General features: G+C 48.2%; 1 protein-coding gene across 1 annotated transcript in view; it reads left to right on the top strand.

Annotated features, from left to right (window-relative positions):
• NEDD4L (NEDD4 like E3 ubiquitin protein ligase) overlaps positions 1-13340 on the top strand; it is a 338701-nt gene that overhangs the window by 311116 nt on the left and 14245 nt on the right. The window contains 4 exon segments of the mRNA XM_049111433.1: positions 1113-1183; positions 2737-2832; positions 9853-9926; positions 12401-12461. Coding sequence (XP_048967390.1) covers positions 1113-1183; positions 2737-2832; positions 9853-9926; positions 12401-12461 — 302 coding nt within the window.

Below are 13340 nucleotides of genomic sequence, written 5' to 3'. Positions count from 1 at the left end.
AAACATTTTTTTTCCTGATTAGAAAGAAACTGCACTCATTATTTATGTATTTTATATATATATACACACACACACACACACACACACAGTGGTGTGTGTGTGTATATAAACATATTTTAATTCTGCGACTTGGGAGTTACACCATAGATTATTTTAGCTTGTGTAGATCCATTTCAGCCTTCTTAAAGGTCTGTTTATTTACCTTCTGCCAAGTGAGAAGACATTCTTAGTTGCTGCAGAGAAATCTAGAAAGAAGATAAGATCTTGGCCTCAGTGAACTTCAGTTCTGTGGGAGGGGATGGGCGAATGGGTGAGGAGCAGAAGAATGGGGGCCTGTAGGAAGAGGGAGCGTGGGAGGAGAAGGCAGCCTGGCAGGAGGGTCTGGGGAGTGGACCTGTGCCACACCTCGAGGGTGGGGTAGGAGTAGGCATTTAGGAGCTGGGGTCACTAGAGAGCCAAGGCTTTTGTGAGAGGAGGAGTGGAGAGAGGCAGGAACACAGCAGGGAGGAGGAGACTGCCACAGAGGGGAGAGCAGTGTGCCTGGGAATTCTGGAGTCGAGAACCAGAGGGCCCACAGGTGTGTAAGGCCAGAAGGGGAGCCCCACCTCCCCACCCCCCGCAGATCCTGTGCACTCCCCCTCCCCCGGAAGACAGCACAGCCTTCTGGGTGGTCACCCTTGTTCCCCTCTTGCCCCCTTCCTGATTGTCTCCCCATTACTGCCCAAGCAGTGATCCCCAAGTGCAGGTGAATTTTCACCTGGCTTTTCCAGGACACCCGATCCCCAGGCGGCAGCCTGACTCTCCAGCACCCCCTGTGGGCTGTGCGCTCCCCAGACCCCTCGCGGCCTGTCCTCGCCAGGGCTCCTTACCCTCTACTTCTCCTTTGTTCTCCCGCTCATGTGGCTTGTTTGAGCTGCAGACACCTGCTTGGCCTTCAAGAAGCTCTTTTTCCCTCCGTGCTGTACTCTCTCCCTTTCCTGAGCCCTGCCTTCCCCTAGGCCAGGCCTGGCCTCTCATCCAACCTGCGGGCAGCTTAGTTTTTTATTTCATGCTCTGATGCACAGCAGTATCAAAGCTTTGAAACTAACCCCTGGTTTTCCACCATATCTTAGGTTTCTTCATTAGACCGTTTTACAAAATGATGTTGGGAAAGCAGATAACTCTGAATGACATGGAATCTGTGGTAAGTGAATATAGATCGCTCCCATGGGCGTCACGGGCCACCTTCAAGAGAGGTAGCTGAGACCACGCTGTAGTCGCAGTGATTTTTGTGGGTGTCGTCATTCGCTATGAACAGGGAACATTGATTTGTCCAAGGAGTTAATTGCTCTCCCTGGCTTTTATAATAAGTAAATCGTTGTTCACATTTCCTAGATTCGGTGGTGCTTGAGGTGGGCAGACACAGATCTTGGCCACCTAACTTAACCCAGAACTGGTTTAACCAAATTAAATCCGAGGGTCATGTGGGGATCTCACTGCAGCTCCTGCTCTCCATCGAAAACTAATAATACGATTGTTTAGAGATCCATCTGGTCTCCCTCTGTTTTTTGATCTCAAAAAATGGCAGGAGCACAGGCCAGAAAACAGACAAAGGGAGGGAAGAGCATTTACCATCACCCCAGATGTGGAAGTGACCAGTATGGTCCAGGGGACGGGATGAACTCAGTTAGAAAATGATGCCAGGAGACACACTCTGCAAAGTGATTCGGGCTTTCACATTGCATTCAACTTACTCATTTTATCCAGGTTCACCATTTTAGGGTTGAAAGGATTTTCTATACAAACGAAAATGAACTCTTCTCATAACGTATCTTTTGCTTCTGTTTTTCTTTTACTTTACCCATAGCCCCACACCATGGAGCTCCAGTCGAGCATGTGGGTGTTTGCCTGAGTGCCTGCGCACTCACAGGGCCATCAGGAAGCTCTTTGTCCCTTTGGGATATTTGCAGCTCTGCTTTCATATCCTGTCTCCTGATCAGAAAGCACCTGCATTGCCTTGGCCCTGGTGTAGTGTTGATGGTGTCTCTTATATAGTTGGGCGTATGAGCCATGTTCTCATTGTCTACCAGCATCAGTCGGGTTCCTGCTCATCATCTCTGCTAGGAACATAGACATTTCTTTTAAAGTCTAAATCTTATACCCACCTGTTGATGGTCGGTGCACACATTCTCTCTTGCCTTCCCAGAGCCTGTCCGGCCCATCCACAGTGGTGGAGCCTCCGGGCCTGCCCCAAGAGAGACGAGCCCAGGGCCTTGTGGCTTGTGTTCTGGCTTTGACACCAGAGCAACCTTCCTGTTTGCTTATGGGACTTGCAGAGAGCAACCAAAGCACAGGAAAGGGGTATAAAATCATTGGTATTTAAAGTAGAACATTTTCTGTCTTTCCTGTTTTCCTCTGATGTTTTCACCCTTAAAAGATAGGAAGTATATTGATCTCTCCATGTTCAACTTGATAAGTTATTACTGCCAAGCCAGGGCAGATTGCTTCCTCTACGCTTTACAGAAGGCAGGATTCAAGTCCAATCCCCTGTTAGTACCAAAACACTTTTTTGGTTTGGTTTGTGTTTTAAATTGAAGGAGAAGAGTAGGTTTGGAGCAGAGCAGGAAACCTATTAGTGACGAAGTAATTCTTGAGCATTCTGAAGGGAATTACGTTAGAAGGACTTAATTATTTGAAGAAGTCAAATGAGTTTGTATGTGGGGAGTTTGTATTTAATTTCTGTGTCATTTCTTTTAGGATAGTGAATATTACAACTCTTTGAAATGGATCTTGGAAAATGATCCTACTGAACTGGACCTCATGTTCTGTATCGATGAAGAAAACTTTGGGCAGGTACGTGCAGGCCTCCCCAGGATTCCCTCCTTGACATTTAGTCTTTGCTTCTTCGCAGAAGGGCTGTAACAGGACTCTGCTGGAAATTAAAACCACCTCTGAGAGCTTCACATGTTAATTAGCATCTCATTGTATCAGCACCTCCTTATCCTGCCAAGAAGCTAAGTTCTGATCACAACCCCCAAAGTTAGAGATCCTCAGTCCTCTAGGGCCTGAAGCCCATCTCCTTCATACTTAAAGCAAATCAGAATGTGAACATTTGGACCTTGGTTTTAGAATTTAAGTACTTCAAAAATAGCATGTTTACTTAGCGGTATAAGTACATGGGCTGGTTAGGTGATGTTGGGGGTGCCTTTAATGGTTCTGTGGTCACAGTGAAAACTGTCTTGTGGGGGGCTCAGCAGGCTTGGATTTTTCTAGCATTCCCTTCTGGCTCTGTGCCCACACTGTCATTAGGCTGAATTCACCATAAAGGTCAGTCTCAAAGATAAAATTGCCTGCTTGGAATTCTCATCACCATCCTAAAGTTCCTTAGAGTACGTTTGTCTTAAACCCAAAACTTTTAATTCATTTGTCCCTAATGATAACAGGGCTTTTCAGGCGGTCTGCTCACGGTGTTACCCAACCCTGCTACCTGCCCTTTCACAAAGCCCAAAGACAGTTCCCATCTCCCAGAGCAAATCTGCATGACCTTGAAATTAATGAGATCGTGGAGCCTGTCTGTGAAGGGTTGCCATATGGAAAATGAAACTGATCTTCCTTCTTGCTTCAGAGGTTATTAAAAGTGTTCTCCGCTATCAAAAAATACCTGTCGCTTTACATTGCAGTACTCAGTTGTATGGGTGAAGCTAGGAAATCCGGTGCCTGCCCTCTTGGGTTCACTGTCTTAGAAAACAAACACAGACGTGCAGTTTGTCTACTTAAAAATTCTTTGTTGACCCTCCTGTGACCTTCAGTCTGAAACCTTTTTTTTAAGCCTAGCTTATGACCTAGCACTGCCTACCTTTAGCCTTGTCTTTTGACCGCTCCATCTGCTCACCACAACAAGCATAGCGTCGTCCTATAACTTGTCCGCAGGGCCAGGTCCCTGTCTGGGGTCACCCTCTGCATTCCTGCTCCTTGTCATCTCCCCTCCCGTAACTCTCTCAGGCTGTCCCTTAATCATCTCCCACCTGCTATGTCCTGTGAGCCAACGTGGGTATTGCCTGCACTCAGCTGCTGCTGAGACCTACTGAAAGCTTATTGAGCAAATGAATGAATGGCACTAATCTAGGGGTTTTTTTTCTTCACCCTGTTAATAATGTTGTAACAGAAGCTCCAAGTGTGAGAAAACAAAATAGTTGCTGTGACTTCGTTTTTTAAGCTGGACCTATGTAAGGGTCTTAACTGCCAATTTTCAAAGGGTAACACATGGATAGTTCTCCTGGAACTGTGTCTTCCTTTCATTTTTAACACATGGAGAAAGGAGTAGAAATAAAGAACCAAGGAAGACTTAATATTGATCTTGTGTGTCGACTGCAAAAAAAAAAAAAAAAAAAAAAACCTTATATCCACTTATAGAAAACCATATGACTAACAGCACAGTTCAGAAGACGTTAGCAATGCCAGTGCTGGAAGCAAATGAACTAGGAAAGCTTCCTTAGTCACAGTTAGATGGAACTGTTTCTGCCTAATAAATGACAACCAAACACAAGATGTTTGGATTTTTAAGTAGACCTCTAATAAAGATTTTGATGATCATTATAGTTCATATCAATTATTCATTAAAAAGAGTTCTCAGACCTCCTCATTTAGTGCTGTAGGCTCCTCTGCTTTTGGATTGAATCAGGTAGAGTAATGTAGTAATCAAAACAGGCTCACAGGGGGAGTAAGAGAACAATTAGGTGCCCTGTTTGTTAAATTACTGCCTCCCCTTTTTAGAGAGCTAAGCTGATTAACAGGGAGCTAGTGTTATCTCTCTTGCATCCTGGGAAGAACTTTAGAGTAAATTAAGCAGCCACTTTCTGATCACATCTCCCATTTCCAGTCTGTCCCCAAGCCCTGTTCATTTTAACTCCTGGATACTTCTCAAATCCATCTGTTCTCCCTTCCCATTCTTCCAACACCCAAGTCTAAGCTACAGTCTTGTCTCATGGACTCCTAGCTGGGCTTTTATAGCCACCTTGGCCTCCTGTAATGGCAGAGTGGCCCAGCCTTTCAGGATGTAAGAATTGGCCTATCGTTCCTCTGCCAGAAACTTTGAAGGATAAAGATCCAGATCATTGATTGGCCCCATGAGGTCCCACATGGTCAGACCCCATCTGCCCTGTCTCCAGATGCATTTTGCATCACAGAGCTGCCCCTCTTGCTCTCTGGGTGTGGTCTCACTGAACTTCTTGAACACTCCAAGTTCCTTCTGGCCTTAGGACCTTTGCTCATGCCATCCTATCTTTTGGGAACATACTGCCTCCCACCTGTGGTTAGACATCCCTTCCTCAAGGAGCTGGACCCTGACCCCAGGCCATAATACTTCAGAGTATGTCCATGTCTCCCTGTGGCATATAGCATGGATAACTGTGCATTTATTTGTATGACTAGGTGTTGGGCATTAAGTGCAGCCTGTTGGTGTCATCACTGGGTGTGCATCTCGCCACTACGCACGCACATGCACAGAGCCTGGTACTGGGGAGACACTCTCAACAGAGCAGTTGAGCCAGCGTGGGCATCCACTGATGTGCAAGCCTCTCCCCTCTTCCAGCCCTCTGCAAAACTGTTGACTGTGCATTGCCATTGACTTTAACCCAAGAGGAAGCTCAGGCCTCCCTCTGGCCAGAACGTTGTCATTTCTTCAATGGCATGGAGTTGCCACACATGGAGTGCACATGCAGCTGCCCTTCCTTGGTGCTATTAGCAGTGTTTTTTCAATTCTCAAAACATCAGACCATCAAGTTGGGTGGTGGCTGTCATTTCACAGAAAGAAACTCCAGCTGTGGTCATGGTCGTGCAGTGTTTTCTTTCTGGTTGATGAGAATTTGGAGCTGCTGGTTTCTGGGGCCTCACTGTGAGTTGAGTGTCTCAGATGAATAGATTTCAATATTTGAACAGTCATCCTATGCTAAGGAGAAAGCATAAACCAGGCACTTGTGCACACATATGCACCCATACCCTGCAGGAGGAGGCACTTTCAGAGCTGTAATCAGTAGAAAGTCTTTATTGTCGGTTCAGATCAGCATCTGATCAGATTGCCTTGAAGACCAGAGAAGTGAGAACTCTTACAAACCTGTGCAATAGAGGGGTAAACAATGGGCTGCAGCCTGCAGGAAAATTCTTTAGGACCTTGCATATATTAGGTTAAGGCATGCATTCTCTGCTGGGGTGTTCACCCCCGAGGGGGTAAAAACTAGTTCTTGGAGAACAGAAAGGTCTCAGCTATTACAGTGGTTTGTGGTGTTCCTAGAAGGCCACAGTATGTACTCAAGTGTCCGGTGGATCTGTTTATTAAGATTTACTGGGAAGAAAAGGGCAGGGAGAGAGGAGGGGGCCTAAAAGAGCTCTTAAGGGGTGAAAATTTAAAAAAAAAAATGCTAAGAAACTGCATTGGGGAAGGGAATGATGAAAGGCAGAAACTGGATGTAGGAAGGAAGGTGAGCAACCGGGCAAGGTTGTGGCTGCAGCTGGAAAGAACCAGACCAGGAGCCGACTGTGGAGGGGGCTCCGGGAATGTCAGAGGCTCTGGCTCCTCAAAGACCAGGTCAAGGAGCTAGAGAGATGACACCTGGAGGAGACTGCAGGAGAAGGGCAGGTTGGCTCAGCTGCCTCAGTACCATGGCTCACGTTCATGTCTGCTTGGAGAGGCTGGCGAGGATGAGGGAGGCCTAGCGCCTGACGCTCATCCCACAGGGATCGTGGGGCATGTGTCCTCTCAGCAGGTGGGTGCTGGCCCACAGCAAACAGCATCCAAGGTTGGGGCAGCAGGCAGCTGGACCTTGCTCTGTCCACGTCCAACTTACTTGATAGGATCCACACGATTCCTCGGCAAACTGCTCGGACACTGGACATAAGGCATCTCTGCAAGATCTGGGGGATGTTAAATCCGAAGTTGTAACCTGCCAAGAGGAGGGCCTAGTTCTGTGAGTCACATCTCCTCATAGCTTCCTCTGATCTAGTTCATAGTCTTTATGAAGAAGAGAGATAACATCATCCTCAGGCTAGTTGACTTAAATGGATTTTTCCAGAAGCACAGACGGAGCACCTCCTGGGTACAAGCACTGTGTTGGTGTCCTTCGTATTGGGTCCTTGAGCTCAGACACAAGACAACGATGACCCTGGCCCAGAAGCAGGTGTAACAGAGGAAGTACGTTTTCAGTGCAGTGGGGAGCCGTGGGGTGGCAGGAAGCCGCGCTCCGCCTCCCAATCGGTCTCCCTCTCAGCGAGGAAACAGAGAGAGTAGCACCTGCCTCACGGGGACCATTATGTGAGCCCAGCACTGCACCTGGGCCACAGGCCGCTGTCTGTGTCTGGCCCTTGGCAGCCACTTTAAAACGTGGAATTGGAGCAGCCGCTGCCACCCATTCAAGATGTTTTCTGTGAGAAGCCCAAGCAGGATGGAGACGGACCCTTGAAAGCTTGAGCTGGGACACTGGTTGCCAGGCCCTGGGAGCAGGACCCTGGAGCCTGCCCTGAGCACCCCCAGCCCGCCTCCCCAAGAGACCCGCAGTCAGGGTCAACCACAAAACTAGACGGCTGCCCACGGACGGCTTGCTTGACCTCCTTACTTAACTCAGAGAGTGGGGTCCCCCTCCTTTTTTTTCTTTCAAAAACAATTGTATTCGTTTATCTGATGACAAAATACTAATAACGTCAGTAGTAAACATAAAGCCAGTACAATAAAAATACATAAAGGTCATCCGTGGTTCCTACCACCCAGAGAACATTCACGATTAAAATTTTGATTTCTGTCTTCCGGAATTACTCCCGGTAAGCACATGCACACAGGACTTTTTTATCTTTACAGAACGGAATTGTATGATGCGTACGCTTCTAACTTAATATACCCCAAGTGCCTTTCTGTGTCAGGAAATGTCGTGTGTACCATTCTGTGGCCCCCCGATTCCACGGGCAGCAGGACGATTGTAATCTTGGCATATACATCTTGTGCATCTGACCAGTTTTTCCGCTTGGAATAAATTCTAGAAGAGGAAGTATTACGACCAGGGATGCTGTGCATTACAATTTGATGCCCGTTGCCGAACTCTTTTCCCAAACGGTTGAAGCAATTAAGCCCCCACCAGCAGCGGAGGGAGGAACAGTGTCCCTGGCGTTGGCAGTGCGGGCTCGCTGCCCCTCTGTCGTCGGGTGTGGCTCCGGGAGGCCCCCAGGTGCTCTCGTCCCCACAGCCCCCGGAACAGACTCAGGGTCGCGACCTGGGCTGCACGCCTCTCGGCCCCCAGAACTGGGCTCGTTTGGCGTGGATCCGACGGGGGACTCGGCCACCCAAAGGGAACGGCGTGACAGCCTCTGGGGAGGGAAAGGAAAAGCCATCGGGGGCTTGTTTAAAAATGCGGCGTATCAACAGATCCCGGCCGCGAACCTCCGAAGAGGTTTTACCCCAAGGAAGGCCCCACGTCCCCGGCGAAGCTGCCGCGCGTGGCCGTGACCCGGGGCCGGGCAGGGGTGAGGGCAGCGCCTGGGAGCCGAGCAAGACGGTAACGAGGGACGTGCATCCGGAACCCGCGTGGGGGGCGGCGAGGAGTTGAAGTGGCTCGTAGAGCGGCGATCTGTCCGGGGCGGAAAGGCCAGACCCCCTCACCCCCAGCCGCTGGAGGTCTCGGGGGCCCTGCTGTCCCCGGCCTGGGGGCCCAGGAGGCGCGGCACCAGCCGTCCGCTGCCCGAGCAGCACGTGTCCTCGCAGCCCCGAAGCCCTTCTCCCCCGTGACGGCGTGACCCTGAAACTTAGTCTGGAAAACCTCCCCCGCGGGCTGGTGCGCCCCCTGAAATAGTCACGCGGGGAAAAGACCGGAGGGGATCCCTGCAAAACATCCGTGCGGCTTTCTTCAAATAGATAGGAGGCTTGCGGGAGGGGGGGGGATTTTTTTCCTTTTTTTGTTTCATTAAAATTTCTACGAGAGTAGACTTTATTTAAAAAAAAAAAATGAGGGTCCCTCCCTCCCTTGGCTTCTGCTGGGTATCGCTTTCTAGGGCCGGCCTGAAGCACAGAAGGCCACGCTGGTTTTCAGCCACTTTGTTCCCAATCCTCGGTGGCCCTGCAGGAGGGAGCTTGTCCGGGGGGTGGGGGGGGGGGTCTGCACACACATAGGAGGCCAGGCTTCTCGGAACACCAGGTAAATCCATCCCTCAGCTTTGCTTTTGAAGCTGCCTTTTTTTTTTTTTTTTTAAGTCCCTGCATTTTGCATTTTTGAAAGAAAATCCATGGGGCACCGGGTGGCTCAAAGAGTTGAGCATCTGACTCTTGGTTTCAGCCCAGGTTGTGATCTTGTGGGTCCTGGGATTGAGCCCCAAGTCTGCTTGAAGATTCTCTCCTTCAGCCCCTCTGCTGACGTACACATTCATATTCTCTCTCTCTCTCTCTCTCTCTCTCTCTCTCTCTCTCCCCCCCCCAAATAAATCTTTGGAAGAAACAAAGCCATGCATCTTTTTTTTTTTATGATTATAAAATCTAATTTTCAGAAACTAAGTGCATGAGAATCTGGATCTCTGTAGTCTTGATGAACATATCCTGTCTTTTCTATTAAGCATAATTTCTTGATAATAGATGCTCTTCTCCACTGTTGGTAATGTATGAAGAATAATTAAAACTCCTAAATAACTGCAAAATAATTCACCTTTGTTAACATCTTTAAATGTGTAACATCTCAACAATTTAAAATCTCATTAGATATTCTTTTGTATACAGAGCCCATTTGCTAGGAAATCTTTCTGAATGAATTTTGCTTATCTGCCTTCCGTAGTAAGACATTATTACTCCGTAATGTGGAAAATAACGTCATGATGGTGATCATTGTTTTATCTTTGCAATTACAGACCTATCAAGTGGATCTGAAGCCCAATGGGTCAGAAATAATGGTGACAAATGAAAACAAGAGAGAATATATTGAGTACGTATACACATATTTACAGCTTTTTCTCACTAAACTGAGCAGCCTGTTTGGTTTATGTCCCTTAATGAAACAAAACAGCTCATGACTGTTGTGGTGGACATGCTCTCAACAATCTGAGTTCCTTTCTGGCTTGGGCTAATAGGAAGTCAAATTTTATTTTTTTTTAAGATTTATTTATTCATGAGAGACACAGAAACAGAGGCAGAGACACAGGCAGAGGGAGAAGCAAGCTCCTCACAGAGAGCCAGATGTGGGCATCGATCCCGGGTCTCCAGGATCATGCCCTGAGTCCAAGGTATATGCTTAACCGCTGAGCCACCCAGGTGTCCCAGAAGTCAAATTTTAAGATGGAATGTTTGACTTGTAGCATATCTTCAGTGAGCTGCCTTACTTATAAAGGCGTCAAGAAAGGAGAAAAACGTGTACAGTATTAAGTAATACAGCAAACATGCTCTTAGAGTATGTGCTTATGTGTTCAAAAATGGAGATTTGCCGTATTGGAACATAGTGTCAACAACCAGTGGGGTAAAATTAAGAATGACCAGAAATAAAATAGTTCATCTCTCTTCTGGCTTCTTTTTCCATAGTGAAAATAGAGGAAAATAGTCAAAATGGCTAGGAAAATTCACACATGCAGACATAATGAGTTACTTCTGATGTTTATAATTTCTTAACCCAATCTCAGCCCCAGTTGGTGGAATAAAATGTTTAATCTTTGGGAAATCCAACTGTTAGGTAATCCTAGGGCATTTATACTAGCTAGAAGACTTTAGTCTGTTGGACACATTCCGTTTTCCTCTTTGGTACATATGTGTGCTTCAAGCACCTGACTAGGATCTCCCTCGCCAGCCCTGGCACAGGGATGAGGTCAGTGTAGCAGTGTTTGGTTTCTGGGTCCCAGTTTCTGCATCTTGCTGGTTGCCACAGCAGGCCTGAGCTCCATGTCTGCCCTCAGCGCTCTATTTCAACAAGCTGGTTCCCTCCTCTCTCAACGTAATTGGTCAGAGGACTTGAATTTGGAGAATCAGCCTAGAGTCTTGGCATCTTTTAGGGTCATCCACAGATAAAGACCTATCCCTCATTAGAGAGAAATGGAGAGTCTTAGAGCCTCTGCTTAGAGACGCTGACAGAGCACGCAGTCTTACATAGCGGACTTCTCCCCGCCTCACAAGTTAAAAGTTAGCTATGCCTAAAAACAAATAAGATACTATAGTTCTTACCTGTTCACATTGGTTGGCACACTTGTTCTGAATTTGGACAATCTAAGCAGGCAGGACACCACCTTGGCAGATGCCATTGTCTTCATTTGAAAGTATAGGCTTTGGGGCGCCTGGATGGCTCAGTGGTTAAGCATCTGCCTTGGTCTCGGGGCATAATCCCGGGGCCCTGGGATCGAGTCCCACATTGAGCCTGCTTCTCCCTCTGCCTATGTTTCTGTCTGTCTCTCTCTCGTCTCTCATGAATAAATAAAAAATAAAATCTTAAAAAAAAAAGAAGAAAAACAAGAGAAAGTTCAGGCTTTGCGTGGATTTTTTAAAACACTGCCCCTGAGGGCGATGAGGGTCAGAAGACTGAGGGTTTGGATGTTGTGATACGTATTATACCTCATTCTTTGCACTTAATTCTTTGAGGTTTCAAATTTGGTGGGGAGTGGGCTTAGAGTTTCAGCTGGCTTCAGTGGAGAGGAAAGGATGACTAAAGTCTCCACCTGCCCTTGACACACGGGTCCCCCTGGCGCAAGAATGCAGTGATGGTTGCCGGGTGCGGTGATGCCTCGTGTGGCTGGGACTCGGACCGTTGCCATAGTGGCACCTCCCAGGGGAGAGCCCTTTATGACAAGACCCTCGTGCCATTTCACGACAAAATGCCTTAGCTGGAGTCCAGCACGGATTTGCCTGGCATTGAATTCTGCTGTGCGCTAAAGATCGTAACAGAGAAAATGGTTTCAGTACATTTCTGTTAAAGAGGTCTTGGCATTAATCCTTCCAATTTTAGTATTAAAGGATTAGTGTTTTGCCGACAAGTTATGTGTCGTTGAAAACCAGTACACCGGATACTAGAGTGAAATGTGTCACAAAATGTACTGGATACTCCTTTTCAAAATCTATGTACATGTTTTTGCACAGGTGGATGTGTATATGTGTGCATTTACGTGTCTACAGGTACGATGCACCTGTGTATTCACACTCCGCGATTTTTTTTATGCCTTTTCTCCACGTTGTCACATTCGTATGCAAGTTTCGTAAACTGAGGCTTGATAGGGGGCATAAAATATTTTTGAAATCCTGAGGTTTTAGGTTTCCCAGCAACTCCTGAGAGAATTACTGAGTAAACCAGGCTCTGGACCCTGCCTTCTGTCCGCTGGTTGCGGGGGTTCCTCTGCCTTCCCCTCAGTGGGTGAGAAGGCGGCGGGAGACAAAGGGCGCTCGTGGTGACAAGGATGGTTCAGCACTCTCTCGTTTCTCCCACAGCTTAGTCATCCAGTGGAGGTTTGTGAACAGGGTCCAGAAGCAGATGAACGCCTTCTTGGAGGTACGTGGTCTGCCCCCAGCGAGTTGAGAGGGGAGGGCTGTCCTCCCTGGGTGGGGGAGCGGGGGGGGGGGGGGGTGGTGACCACCTGACCTGAGGTCAGGCCTGCTCAGCTCACACCTCCGCCCCGGCCCGGGGTCCTCAGCCACGCTTCTTTTGCTTGGTGTCTTTTGCTTGCTCTGCTTCTGCCTGAGTCCCTCGCAGACTTAGCTTCAGCGCAGGTCCACAGAAAACACATTTTCTTAGGCTGGGTTCTGTCTTCTACTGAGCCGTCTTGTGCCAGCTTTCCTCCCATTAGAGGGTGAAGCAGATGCTCCTCAGATCCAAATACTTAATGTCAGCAATGCTCCCAGGCCCCTGACAGAGCATGGGGGGGATTCATTATTTTTAAAAAGGGTTCCTTTTGGGGGCAACTGGGTGGCTTCGCCGGTGAAGCCTCTGCGTTCCATTCAGGTCATGATCCCAGGGTCCTGGGATCGAGACCTGTGTCAGGCTCCCTGCTCAGCGGAGAATCTGCTTCTCCCTCTCTCCCTCCCCCTCTCCCCCCTCCCCCTCTCTCCCCTTCCCTCCCCCTCCCCCTCTCCCTCCCCCTCCCCCCTCCCTCCCCCTCTCCCTCCCCCTCCTGCTCCCCCTCCCCCGCTCCCCCTCTCTCCCCCCTCCCTCCTCTCCCTTCCCCTCTCCCTCTCTCCCTGTCCCCCTTCCTCTCCACCTCCCCCTGCTCTCTCTTTCCCTCCTCCCTCCCCCCACCCCAAATAAATAAATTTTTTTTAAAAAAAGTTCATTTTGGGCAAAAGTAAAATTCCTTTTTAAGTCTTGGTAACGGGTTTAGTTATGTAAAGAGAACGTAGGAAGAAGCCCCAAGTGCACAGTATGAATTTCCAC

This window comes from Canis lupus, chromosome 1, assembly GCF_003254725.2.
Source record: "Canis lupus dingo isolate Sandy chromosome 1, ASM325472v2, whole genome shotgun sequence".
NCBI classification, from domain to species: domain Eukaryota; kingdom Metazoa; phylum Chordata; class Mammalia; order Carnivora; family Canidae; genus Canis; species Canis lupus.
The sequence above is the reverse complement of the archived record's forward strand: the minus strand, read 5'-3'. Positions and strand labels throughout refer to the sequence as shown.